At 41.5% G+C, this 13925-nt stretch overlaps 1 protein-coding gene across 1 annotated transcript in view; it reads left to right on the forward strand.

The window, feature by feature from the left end:
- Positions 1 to 504: 504 nt before the first annotated feature.
- PRKCI (protein kinase C iota) overlaps positions 505 to 13925 on the forward strand; it is an 84460-nt gene continuing 71039 nt past the window's right edge. The window contains exons 1-2 of the mRNA XM_032173987.2: positions 505 to 890; positions 13198 to 13319. Coding sequence (XP_032029878.1) covers positions 790 to 890; positions 13198 to 13319 — 223 coding nt within the window. The 5' untranslated portion in view covers positions 505 to 789. The remainder of the gene's footprint in view (positions 891 to 13197; positions 13320 to 13925) is intronic.

Consider the following 13925-nt stretch of genomic DNA (forward strand, 5'->3'; position numbering starts at 1 on the left):
GGAGACTTCATCAGTTAATAAAGTCTAGAACGTGAGGAAGCCCAGTCATTTCCAGGACCTTCAGATGCCCAAGCTGGATCCAGGTTTTCCACCCCGACAGCTTCAGGGAGCACGCTGGAGAGGCAGACTTCACCAGCGGCAAGGCGCGGCACCGTACGCGCAAGGAACCTCAAGTCCCAGAATCCCATGAGGACTCCAAATCCCAGAAACCTGCACGCAAATCTATCCCGGGTGCCAAGTCGGCCGACAGCAGACGTGACCAAGTTGCGAGGCAAGGGTGAGGTGTCGTAGAATTCGTCCCTACCATTGTCCCTGCAGGGAAGAGACTTTAGTGATCTAGAGCTGGTCACTGTCTCTTTCACAATTCTCGTGAAAGCACCCCTTCCGGCATGTTTGATGCCATGACCAGCGTCTCCTATTCCCTCTGTCCCCTTTCTCTGCCCCCGTAAGGATGGTTCAGCCCGGCATTGAGGCTCCTTGAGCTGGCTGGATGGTTGCGCCCGCCCTACCCCGGAATGTGGGCCTTTGGAGGGAGCTAAGTGGGAGGGACCGACGCAGGAGGTGTCTTGGGCCCGGACGGCTGTAGAGGCGGCGGCGCCTACGGGCAGTGGGAGGAGCCGCGTGGTTCCGGCTGCTCGGGCGAGGCGACCCTTGCATCGGCGCTGCGGGCTAGGTGGGCAGGTAGGTGGGCGGACGGCCGCGGTTCTCCGACAGGCGCGGGCGGCGGAGTCCTCCACGGCGCCCGAAGCGCACCCCCGGCCTCCAGCGTTGAGGCGGGGGAGTGAGGAGATGCCGACCCAGAGGGACAGCAGCACCATGTCCCACACGGTCGCAGGCGGCGGCAGCGGGGACCATTCCCACCAGGTCCGGGTGAAAGCCTACTACCGCGGGTGAGTGTCCTGGGGCAGGGCGGTGGGCAGGAGGGGACAGGCCGGCTCCACTCGGCGTGGAGGAGGGGAGGGTGAGGGGCTGGAGGTGTTGTGGGCGGGTTGGGCTGGGCGAGCGGGCGGCTCCGGTGACTCAGGGTGGGGGCGAAGCAAGGGGTTGCAGGACTGAGGGCGCCCCCAGGTATGGCGGTGCGGGGACCCAAGGGGCCAGAGTAGGGTCCGAGGAGGAACCTAGGGATAGAGTGGTGCACCTGGTGTGGACGAGAGACTCGCCTGCTGAGAGCTTTGTAGGGCCCTTGCATCCTTAAGTCTGGGTGTATTTGGGGTTGCGAGTTGAGGATTCCAAGTGATGCCTTAGTTAAGTCAGTTTGCTGTGGGGATAGAAAACGGGACTGCTTCAGTTAGCTGGCCGTTTTGATTACCAGCAGGCCTAACGCCTTTGGTTCTCTTAGATATACTTTCATCCCCGTTGTGTTCACGTAGTGTATCTGCACTGCCAGTATATTAGACATAGGGGTTGTATTTAAGAATCAAGTCGATGCGTTTTCAGGGACGTGCAGTGGGTACTTATGTGTCGTCAAGATTAAGCTGCATGTGTGTAAATCAAAATTTTGTGAGCCTTTCTTTCTCAGTGTTCAGTTTCAGCGACTACCCGATAGGGTGAGATACTGCAAGGTGAGGAGAGTAGCCTAGTTACAGTTTTAAATTCTCTGATCTTCACTTCCTTACTATGCTTACAAGAAAAAACCCAGGTCTAAGTATATTGTGTTAAATCATTTTCTATCAGTGACGCAAATTGCCCCCTTCCTTTAAATTCAGTTGTGGTTTGAATTTTTTTTGAGATAATTATGTTTAGGAGCATTTGAAACATGAAATGTTAGTGTGACCATAAAGGTTTGAGACTGAGACGTCACAGAAAACCCAGCTACTTTGGCTTGCCTTACTGCTTGTCCAGGTAGAAGTAAATTGCTTTAAAAAACTCAAGCAGTACTAGGTTGAAATTGCAGTGCATACTTTTACATTCCTGAGAGGATCAGTGAAGATAGCAAACTCTCAAACTGCCTCTCTTGTTTTGATTTCAAAGAAAATCTAAGCCCCTAAATGTTGTATTGATTTGATGTAAGGACTTTCAAGTTTACTGCCATGAAGCCTCTGGCCTCTGTTTATTATTAGCCTGACTGTATGCAGGAGTAGTTTATTGGAGTTATATTGGACAGTATGATACCTTTGTGTTTAAACAGGTAAAATTGATTAAGGAGGTTTTGATTTTAAATCAGTACCAAGAAATGTGTGGATATTTTTTAAAGTTTGTAGTTGTCACAAGAGTTGTTTTGACTTGAGGATGGTCAGCCATGAACTTTGCAAGGTGAGAAAAAAGCTTCCTTTGCTTTTTTTTTAAGCCCTTACCTGTAATTTGATGAATGAGATGTTTCACTTTATTCTTTTATTTTATTTTTGTTTGTTTGTGTTTGAGACAGGGTCTTACTCTGTTACCCATGCTGGCGTGCAGTGGCACAATCTCGGCTCAACTGCACTCTCCGCCTCCCGGGTTCAAGCAATTCGCCTGCCTCAGCCTCCTGAGTAGCTGAGATTACAGGCATGTGCCACCACACCCGGCTAATTTTTGTATTTTTAGTAAAGACGGGGTTTCACCATGTTGGCCAGGCATGTCTTGAACTCCTGTCCTCAAATGATTCGCTCGCCTCGGCTTCCCAAATTGCTGGGATTACAGGCACGAGCCACTGCACCTGGCCCTAAGGCTTTCAATAAATTCTTGACTTATTAATTGAGATCATCTTCTCCAGTGAGTCCATGAAAGGTAAGAAATTAGTGCTTCTTTCTATTTTCCCATTTGTATTAGTTTGACACATGTAAATAGGCCCAGTTAGTAAATGAAAATCATTGTAAACTTCTGCTTTGAGAAGAAATCAAATTCTTGCTGTACTTCATGAATTTAGATAGCAAATTATCTTGGCTTATTGCTCCAGTTATTAAAAAGAAGATAATAAGGACATACAGCTTCTTTAGTGTTTGACTAAAATTTTTCCAAGACATTCAAGGTGACATTGTCTTTTAAAATCTGTGAAATTTTGCTGAGGTGCAAATAACCTCTTGCCCATTGTATACTGGTCTTTGCTCAATGAAAGCTTTCTAATGGTACCTTCATTTCAAGCCTCATTTAAAGACAATATCAGCACTCTAAATTGTACCAAATTCCTGTCCTCTGAAATTAGATGTTAAGGTTATGTGTTTGTATAGTCTAAACTGATGATTGTGGTATTACATAGTCAGCTGCTCATTAATATAGATGAAGCTAAAATGAGTCATGGACAAGGATAGTTAATAAACAGGTTGGCTAACTAGAACACCTACCTGATTTTAAAATAGAAAATCCTTCCTTTATACCAAGAAATGTAAGAACATTCTGCATTTGAAAAAGTTTTCTTTTCTCTCCAATATTCTGAAGGGCCATTATTACATAGCATTTCCTCTATCCCTCTACCCTTTTCTTTTCTTTTCTTTTCTTTTCTTTTCTTTTCTTTTCTTTTCTTTTCTTTTCGAGACAAGGTCTCACTGTGTTGCCCAGGCTAATTTCAAACTCCTGGGCTCAAGTGATCCTCCTGCCTCAGCCTCTCAAAGTGCTGGGATTACAGGTGTGAGCCACTGTACCTGGCTCCACTACCCTTTTCTTTTTTTTTTTTTTTTTTTTTTTGAGACGGAGTCTCGCTCTGTCACCCAGGCTGGAGTGCAGTGGCGCGATCTCGGCTCACTGCAAGCTCCGCCTCCCGGGTTCACGCCATTCTCCTGCCTCAGCCTCTCCGAGTAGCTGGGACTACAGGCGCCTGCCACCACGCCCGGCTAATTTTTTGTATTTTTAGTAGAGACGAGGTTTCACTATGGTCTCGATCTCCTGACCTCGTGATCCGCCCGCCTCGGCCTCCCAAAGTGCTGGGATTACAAGCGTGAGCCACCGCGCCCGGCCTCCACTACCCTTTTCTAACAATATTTCTTTCCAGTGAATGTTGACTCATTTAATAGCCAGCATTTTTTTTAGTGAAAAAAATTGCCCTCTCTTTTCAAAGATGTGTATAGTGTTGTTATTCTGTTAAGCTTGATCTCAGTGAAAACGTGTAATCTCTCTAGATCTAATAACATTTAATTTTTTTCAAATTTTTGTTTTATTTTATTTATTCTTTTGGAGATGGAGTCTTGCTCTGTCGCCTGGGCTGGAGTGCAGTGGCGTGATCTCGGCTCATTGCAACCTCCACCTCCCAGGTTCAAGCAATTCTCCTGCCTCTGCCTCCCGAGTAGCTGGGACTATAGGCGCCTGCCACCACGCCCAGCTAATTTTTGTATTTTAGTAGAGACATTTTCACCATGTTGGCCAGGTTGGTCTCCAACTCCTGACCTCGAGTGATCCACCCATCTCGGTCTCCCAAAGTGCTGGGATTACAGGTATGAGCCATCTTGCCCAGCCAATTTATATCTAGTTTTTAAGCAAGAGATTAATAGCACTGAAAATTCAATTTTATTGGACACCACATTTTGCTTAGATGCCTTTCTCATGGCCTGCACCCGTCTTTTCCTAGCAAGGAAGGTTTTCAGTGAGGGGCCTTCAATCATTACCTAGTGGTATTAGTTTGGAGGAAGAGAAACAGGTTTCATTAATTAGTGATAAACTGTCAATGTATGTGCTTATCCTTATATAAAATTACTTGATATTATGGGATAGACTTTAACAAGGCAACATCTGGACTGCTCATTTCTTTACATTATATATGTATGGAAATTTTTGCAGAAAGCTTGTAAAAGTTCTTTTTAAACCACTGCTGTCAAGCAGTAATAACAATACAGAGGATTCCTTCTGTGCACATCTAGAAATAAAAGATTGTTAACTCTTTGCATATTTGGAATAGCTGCTTCAGTGAAGAAGTATGTAGGATTTTTCTTACTGTGAACAAGTCCTGGCAAGACTTGTTTTTGAAAGAAATGCAAGATTATTTTAGCAATATACTTTAGTAATGGTTCTGAGGAAATACAAGTGGTATCTTGAGAGTTGGGGGGATGTTAGCTGATTGGTCTTAGAGCTTCAGTCATGGCACCTGATCCTAGGGCAGCTGATCCATAGCTTGGCCAGAGAGAGAAAAAAATAGAGCATGCTAGCCTGGTGCCAAAAAACCCAAACCAAACACAGAAAACCCTCAGAAATTTGAATGAGAAAATATGGAGATAAAATTGGTCAGCACTGGGAACTGAAGCTGGAGTTGCAGGGAGAGTCTGGCAAGGCCAGAACTGATAATGTGCAAATGAAAGATGTGAAGAAGCAGAAACTGAGGAAGCAAAGGATAAAGAAGCAACTCTGTACAGAAAAATTCTCCCCACAGGTCCTTAGTTCATGATGGCTTTCTAATGCAACTCCCACCCCCCTTTTACAACTTTAGTGTCTGTTTTTTTTTTTTTTATGATTGAAATGAGCCTAATTTAAACATGAATTTTAAAAATTCCAGTCTTGCTTGAGATTTCAAATATTACCAGAGATTATTCAAACTGAGTTTAGTAAATATTGCTGAACAACTGTAATAAAGGCACATGATGCTATCATAGGCACAAAGAATGTAGAGGTAGGTAAGGCTCTGCCTTTAAGGAACTAAGTGACTTGTGGAGAGAAAGACATATAAGAGTTACAATGGAAACAGTTAAATTTGAAGTACTATTTGCAGGAATGGATATTGGGAAGGAGTTTGGGGTGAAGGAACCCTTCCTAGAGGAAATGTCTGAGGCTTTTGAAGGATAACTAGGAGTTTGCCTGGTGAATAATGATGTTAGGTGGGTGTTACAGGCATTAAACAACCACATGGTAAGTTTGGAGAATTAAGATCAGTTTGGTTGTTGGTCTTATATTCATTCCTTATTAGGATATAAAGTATGAAGTGGGCACTGATGAGAAATGAGGCTAAGAAATTTCACAGGGGGCTAGACTGTGAAGGCTCTTGAATGTCATACTGCAGAGTTCAGACTTTTCCTCATTGATGAAAATTTTAAGTACGAGAAATACATGATCAGATTTGCATTTTAGAAAGATAACACTTGAAATCAGTATGGGAGATGGATTGGTGATGGGTGAAACTAATTTGGAGGCTTTTGAAGTAGTCCAGGTGAGAGATTTTAAGGAGAGAGAAAAGAGTATATGGATTCAGTGGAAGTTTTAAGGGGTAGTATCAGCAGAATTAAAGATAGTCTTGTGGGGTTGATGGGAGTTGGACAACTCATAGGTTAAATGAGAACATTTAAGAGGGACTGGGGAATGTGGAAGAGATTTGTGGGAGAAGTTAATTGGCTGAAACAATTCACTGAATTTTGAGTTCTAGGTGCTTATGAGGCATTCAGGAGGAAATGTCAGAAAGAACAGAACAATTATTTATTGTCTCTCTGCTCTATGTTGCAAGCACTGTGCTTGACAGCTAACCTATATAGGAATGTGGCTGAGAATGATAATAGAAACAAAAATGACACTAGTGGCCAAATACAGATCACAAAGGCAAGGCACTAAAACTAAATTTTAAAAATACAGAAATACAGAAAGAGGCCGGGTACGGTGGTTCATGCCTGTAATCCCAACACTTTGGGAGGTCAGGGCAGGTGAATCACTTGAGCCTAGGAGTTGGAGACCAGCCTTGGCTGAATGTGGTGAAACCCTATCTCTACAAAAAAATGAGCCTGTAGTCCTAGCTACTGGGAGGGCGAGATGGGAGAATCACGTGAGGCCAGGAAGTCAAAGCTGCAGTGAGCTGTGATTGCACCACTGCACTCCAGCCTGGGCAACAGAGTGAGACCCTGTCTTAAAAAAATATATATATATATATATATATATGTGTGTGTGTGTATATATATATACACACACACACACATACATACACACACACACAAAGTTCCCCTGTAGTCTCTCACTCCCACCTTATTTTATTTTATTAGTTTAATTTTACATGTTTAAAGGGTACAAGTACAGATTTCTTTCTTTCTTACATGTTTGTATCATGTAGTGGTGAAGTCTGGTCACTTAGTGTAACCATCACCTGAACAGTAAACAGTAAACCCTAGAAAATTACCTGTACCTGATAGGTATTTTTCAATTCTCACTCCCCTCCCACCTTTTGTAGTCGCCAGTGGCTATTATTCCCTCTTTATGTCCATGTGTACCCTTTGTTTAGCTCTCACTTATAAGTGAGAATACGTGGTATCTGGCTTTCTGTTTCTGATTTTTTTCACTAGGGATAATGGCCTTCAGTTCCATCCATGCTGCTGTAGAAGACATGATTTCGTTCTTTTTTTATGGCTGTCTTGCTCTCACTTTCTAGAGGTAGCCATCGTTAACAGTTTGGGATATTCTATATCGTATCGGTATATTTATAAGTATAGATATGTATGTGCATACACACATATAGACATACCCTTTTATTTTTCCAATAAATGAGTTCATATTTCCACACATGCGTCTGCAACTTGATTTTAAAAATCGTGGTCATCTTTCCATTCCAGGGTAGGCCGACCTCTTTAGAGTTGGTAATACAGTGTTCTACAGTTGTTGTTGTTGTTGTTGTTTTAAGAGACAGAGTCTGATTCTGTTGCCTACGCTGGAGTGCAGTGGCATGATCTAGGCCCTCTGTAGCCTCAGCCACTCTGGGTTCAAGCAGTCCTCCCACCTCAGCCTCCTGAGTAGCTAGGATTAGCGCACACCACTAGGCTCAGCTAATTTTTTTTTATATGTTTTGTAGAGACAGGGCTGGTCTCAAGCTCCTGTGCTCAAGCGATTCTCCTGCCTCGGCCTCTCAAAGTGTAGGAATTACAGGCATGAGCCATTGCGCCCAGCCACCATAATATGTTTAATCTTTCTTCGGATTGGTTAACATTTAAAGTTGTCTTCGTCAACTCACTATTTCAAATAATGTTGAAGGAACCTCCTTATATTTAATACATATTCTTGCAAATATGGTCAAAGATATGCCTATCTTGAAATATGATATGGTTTCCCAAAAGAGCTTAATTTACATTCTTAACAACAGGACTAGTGAAGCTTCTTCCTTATATTCCCATTGCATGTTATCTGTCTTTTAAATTTTTGACTGTCAGATTGGCAAAAAATGGTAACTTATTTTTACAAGTGTCTTTTATATATTAATAATCATTTGTATTTCTTCCGGATTGTTCCTGTTTTACCCATTTTCTATTGTATTATTTTTCTTATTAATTTGTTGACAGGACGTTGACATTTCGTTAAAGTTGCCGTCATTTCCCCAATCTGTTGCTAGTCTGGAGTTTTTCGTTTTTATGTCATCAAATCTGTCCTTTTTAAAAATTTCCTAGATAGTTTCTGGATTTACTGTCTTAGGTAGAAGTGTTTTTCATCTAAAAATATTCTATTTTTCTTCTATTATGCAACTTTTTTTTTTTTTTGAGACGGAGTCTTGCTTTGTTGCCCAGGGAAGAACCCAGTGGCGTGATCTTGTCTTACTGCAACCTTTGCCTCCTGGGTTCTAACAATCCTCCTGCCTCAACCTCCTAAGTAGCTGGGATTACAGGCATGCGTCACCATGTCCGGCTAATTTTTGTATTTTTAGTAGAGACAGGGTTTTGCCATGTTGGCCAGGCTGGTCCCAAACTCGTGACCTCAAGTGATTGACCTGCCGTGGCCTCCTGAAGTGCTGGGATTTTAGGCGTGAGCCACTGCTCCTGGCCTATCAGGAAACTTTTAAAGTGATTAGCTTTTCAGTGAATCTGGTATTTTGGGGTTTAGTCATTTATAGGGTACTGACACAACTTTTTTTTTTTCTCAAAATTTATTCTAATACCATTATTGGACAGATTGTCCTTTCACCACTGATTTGAAATGGTAACTCTGTTAGGTACTAAATTTCCCACAATGTGCATAGGTACTTTCTATTGTTTCATTGATTTTAGGGGAGAGATCTATTTTTTGCACATACCACTATTGGTTTAATTATTGTAATATTATAGTTAACTTTGATGTATGTTATGGAATGGCTTGATTCATTATTTATTTATTTATTTATTTATTTATTTTGAGATGGAGTCTTGCTCTGTCACCCAGGCTGGAGTGCAGTGGCGTGATCTTGGCTCACTGCAACCTCCGCCTCCCATGTTCAAGCGATTCTCCAGTCTCAGTCTCTCAAGTAGCTAGGATTACAGGCAAGGCGCTACCATGCCTGTCTAATTTTTGTATTTTTAGTGAAAATGGGGTTTCACCATGTTGACCAGGCTGGTCTGGAACTCCTTACCTCAGGTGATCCATCTGCCTCAGCCTCCCAAAGTGCTGAGATTACAGGCCTGAGCCACTGTGCCCGGCCTATTCCTATATATTTTATAATCATGTGCTTTTGTGAATGGGGTCTTCTTGTAGACTTATTATATACTGTTTTCTTTTTGTATGTTTAAATTAAACTTTCCACCTTACTAATAATTTAACTGTCTTAGAATTTTTAAGCTAGATAATGTCATCTGCAAGTAGCAATTTTGCATCTTCTTTTCTATATCTTATTTATTTATTATTTTATGTTTTTTGAGACAGAGTCTCACTCTGTCACCCATGCTGGAGTATAGTGGTGTGATCTCGGCTCACTGCAACCTCCGCCTCCCAAGTTCAAGTGATTCTCCTGTGTCAGCCTCCTGAGTAGCTAGGATTACAGGCGTGCACCACCACACCCAGCTAATTTTTGTAGTTTTAGTAGAGGTGGGGTTTCGCCATGTTGGCCAGACTGGTCTCAAACGCCTGACCTCAGGTAATCCACCCACCTTGGCCTCCCAAAGTTCTAGGATTACAGGTGTGAGCCACTGCGCCCAGCCTTATTTATTTTTAGCCATTGGCTAGAATTTTCTAGACAGTATTGAATTATAGTAATAATCTCTTAGTGAAATATAATAGAAAAATTTCTGTCAATTAAAGAAGAAAGCTTTTAAAGAATTAAAGTTAGTGTTATTCAGAAATGTTACTGAGGCCGAGTGTGGTGGCTGACGCCTGTAATCATGCCACTGCACTTCAACCTAGGTGACACAGCGAGACTCTGTCTCAAAAAAAAAAAAAACTCATCTGAAAAAAATGGAACAAAAGAAAAAGAACCATGATAAGTATTTTGCACTTTTTTTTTTTTTGAGGCACATTCCTACTCTGTCACCCAGGCTGAGTACAGTGGTGTAATCACAGCTCACTGCAGCCTTAACTGCCCAGGCTCACTCAGTCCTCCTACCTCAGCCTCCCAAGTAGTTGGGACTGTAGGCACACACCACTATGTCTGGCTAATTTTTAATTTTTTTGTAGAGACAAGGTCTCCCTATGTTGCCCAGACAGGCCTCGAACTCCTGTACCCAAGCATTCCTCGCACGTTGGCCTTTCAAAGTGCTGGTATTATGGCATGAGCCACCTTGCCTGGCTGCACTCATTTATTTTCATTTATTTTTCATTTTTTGAGTCAGTGTCTTCCTCCATCACCCAGGCTAGAGTGCAATGACATAGTCACAGCTCACTGCAGCCTCAACTTCCCAGGCTCAAGCTGCACTTATTTAGTCTTCATGATAATACTCAGAGGCAGATATGATTATCTCCATTTTTCAGATGATAACATTGAGACTTACTAACCCACAATACAAAGCTGGGTGTGTTTTTTTTTTTAGAGACAGAGTCTTGCTCTGTCGCCCAAGCTGAAGTCCAATGGCTCGATCATGGCTCAATGCAGCCTTGAACTCCTGGGCTCAAATGATTCTCGTGAGTAGCTGGGACTACACTATGCTTGACTAATTACAAAAAAAATTTTTTTTAGAGACAGGGTCTTATTCTGTCAGTCAGGCTGGCCTTGAACTCCTGAGGCGATCCTCCTGCCTCAGCATCCTGAGTAGGTGGGATTACAGGCACGAGCCACCTTGCCCAGCCAAAACTGGACCTTGAACTTCAAAGAGATTTCTCTTTTCCCCTTACTACATTGACAGGGCTTTATAACATTGCTTTTTAACTTTATTGTTAAATTTATGTTTCACAATTGTTATTTTTGAATTCACTATCTTCTTGATTATTAAAAGGTGGAAATTGCTTTATGACTTTTTTATAATTAATAATTTGGGGGGCGATACTTTGAGATTATATGAATACTCTAGTCCCCCAAAACATTTTGCCCAATGGTCTTACCATTCATGGATAATCCTGCCTAAACCAATTATTATAATGGTTATTGCAAATAAAAGTATTTTTTCTGAATAGTCTAATTTAGGAGAAAAGCTTACACTGAGGTAGCAGAAGGACTGAATGTGATTCTTTTGGGGGTTTATTTTTAAAAGCAATTAGTCCTAAGGAAAAACTTTATAATAGATTCTATATTTTAGAATATGAAAGCAGTTTGTCTTCTGAAGCTCAATAGCAAAATTAAAAATGCTTAAAAACAGCTAAAACCATATCTAAATTTGCCATTTTGGGAATCTTTGTGATAAAGCAGATTATATTCTGTTGAAGATCAGTGGTAAAATAATTTATGCTAATGCTGAAGTTAAACCGGAAAAAACATCATACATGCATAATTTGTTTTATACCTTTAGAATGTAATATCTTTATTTTGCAGTTCATTTTTAGCTTTGGTACTGTAACAAGGATCTGGTGATTGTGGAATGTTATGAACATAGTGGTTTTGCAATTACTGAGAGAAGTGTTTATATAAAACTCCCTTGAATGTTTTAGTTCCTGGAACTTAAGGAGTGGTAGTTGATAAAGCATAACTCCTTCATTGAGTCTCTGATGGGTGTCTATACCTAAAACTTTTTTTTTTTTGAAACGGAATCTCACTTTATCGCCCAGGCTGGAGTGCAGTGACGCAATCACGGCTCACTGCAGCCTCCGCCTCCTGGGTTCAAGCGGTTATCCTGCCTCAGTGTCCCAGGTAGCTGGGATTATAGGCGACCACCACCACGCCTGGCTAATTTTTGTATTTTTAGTAGAGACGGAGTTTCACTGTGTTTGCCGGGCTGGTCTCGAATTCCTGACCTTGAGTGACCCACCCACCTCAGCCTCCCAAAGTACTGGTATTACAGGTGTGAGCCACCACACCCGGCCTACACTTACACATTTTTTTTTTTTTTTTTTGAGTTGGAGTTTCACTCTTGTTGCCCAGGCTGGAGTGCAATGGTGTGATTGGTTCTCTGCAATCTCCGCCTCCCGGGTTCAAGCGATTCTCCTGCCCCAGCCTCCTGAGTAGCTGGGATTACAGGCATGTGCCACCACACTCAGTAAATTTTTTATTTTTAGTAGAGGCAGGGTTTCTCCACATTGGTCAGGCTGGTCTCGAACGCCCAACCTCAGGTGATCCATCTGCCTCAGCCTCCCAAAGTGCTGGAGTTACAGGCGTGAGCCACCATGCCCAGCCTTATATTTACACTTTTAAAATATTACACAGATGTTTTAAAAGTGTTTGTATGTTCTGATAAGTGTTTTTTAGCTTTTGAAAAGTAAAATTTATGAAAAAGCCTTGTTTACAAATATGTTTACCTATGTGTTAATTTTAAATGTGGACTTTGATAAGGAAGTTATATTTCAATGATATCCAGTGTAGCTAATTTTTTCCCTCTTATTCAAGAAAGATAATTTTACACTTATTCTTTGACAGAGAAATTCTATAGAATTTTCTTCTTTTAATTTAATTCCAGAATACATTCTCTCAACCTTATGCCCTCATACTAGTAACCTTGAGAGTTCTTTGAAAGAAAGATTGCTTTAAAGCAAGCAATTCTCTTTTGTCATTAAAATAAGCTATTTTCTATTTTTATTTGAGAAATTATTTAAACAATATAATTATGCAAATGTATATATATGTATTTGATTTTTTTATTTTTTTTTGTTTTTATTTATTTTTTTGAGACAGTCTCCTCTGTTGCCCAGGCTGGAGTGCAGTGATGTGATCTCAGCTCACTGTAACCTCCACCTCCCACGCTCCCCGCCTGAGAAGGGATCCTCCCACCTCAGCCTCTGGCTAATTTTTTTTGTATTTTTAGTAGAGACGGGGTTTCACCATGTTGCCCAGGCTGGTCTTGAGCTCCTGGGCTAAAGTGATCTGCCCAGCTCTGCCTCCCAAAGTGCATGAGCCACCGTGCCCAGCTTGATATTTTAATTTTTACTTGAATGAAATCATTTACTGGAAGCAATGCATGTTGATGCACACACAAAATTACTGAAATTCATCAAATTGTCAAGCATTCAGTAATATATAGAGCATTATTATTTTTAATCATTTTCAAACTTAAAACTCCTTTTCTTTTTCAGGGATATCATGATAACACATTTTGAACCTTCCATCTCCTTTGAGGGCCTTTGCAATGAGGTTCGAGACATGTGTTCTTTTGACAACGAACAGCTCTTCACCATGAAATGGATAGATGAGGAAGGTGAGTGGTAAAGACAGGGCTGCCTGTGTAAGCATTTTAAGATCTTATTTTATCATTTGTTCTAAAAATATAATGAGTCCTAAAAAGTTTAAGAGGAAAGACTATTAGAAATTTGATGCCATTCTTATTTTTTCTGTAAGTATTTAAAAGAGTGCTGAAGAGCACAATCTTTGTTTTGCCCCTTTTACGCCAAAATGATGTGAAATTAACTTGATTTTTTTTTTCTTTTTTTTTTTTTTGAGACGGAGTCTCGCTCTATCGCCCAGGCTAGAGTGCAGTGGCCTGATCTCGGCTCACCGCAACCTCCGCCTCCCGGGTTCAAGCGATTCTCCTGCCTCAGCCTCCCAAGTAGGTGGGACTACAAGTGTGCACCACCATGCCCGGCTAATTTTTGTATTTTTAGTAGAGACGGGGGTTTCGCTATGTTGGCCAGGCTGGTTTCAAACTCCTGACCTTATGATCTGCCCACCTCGGCTTCCCAAAGTGCTGGGATTACAGGCATGAGCCACTGTGCCCAGCCTAACTTGACTTTTTTAAGCATAAGGTAAGCATCTCATCAAATAGCATGATATTTTACTTTAATTTTTTCTTTGAATTAAATTTTTA

Source organism: Hylobates moloch, unplaced genomic scaffold, assembly GCF_009828535.3.
Source record: "Hylobates moloch isolate HMO894 unplaced genomic scaffold, HMol_V3 SCAFFOLD_13, whole genome shotgun sequence".
Lineage (NCBI taxonomy): Eukaryota > Metazoa > Chordata > Mammalia > Primates > Hylobatidae > Hylobates > Hylobates moloch.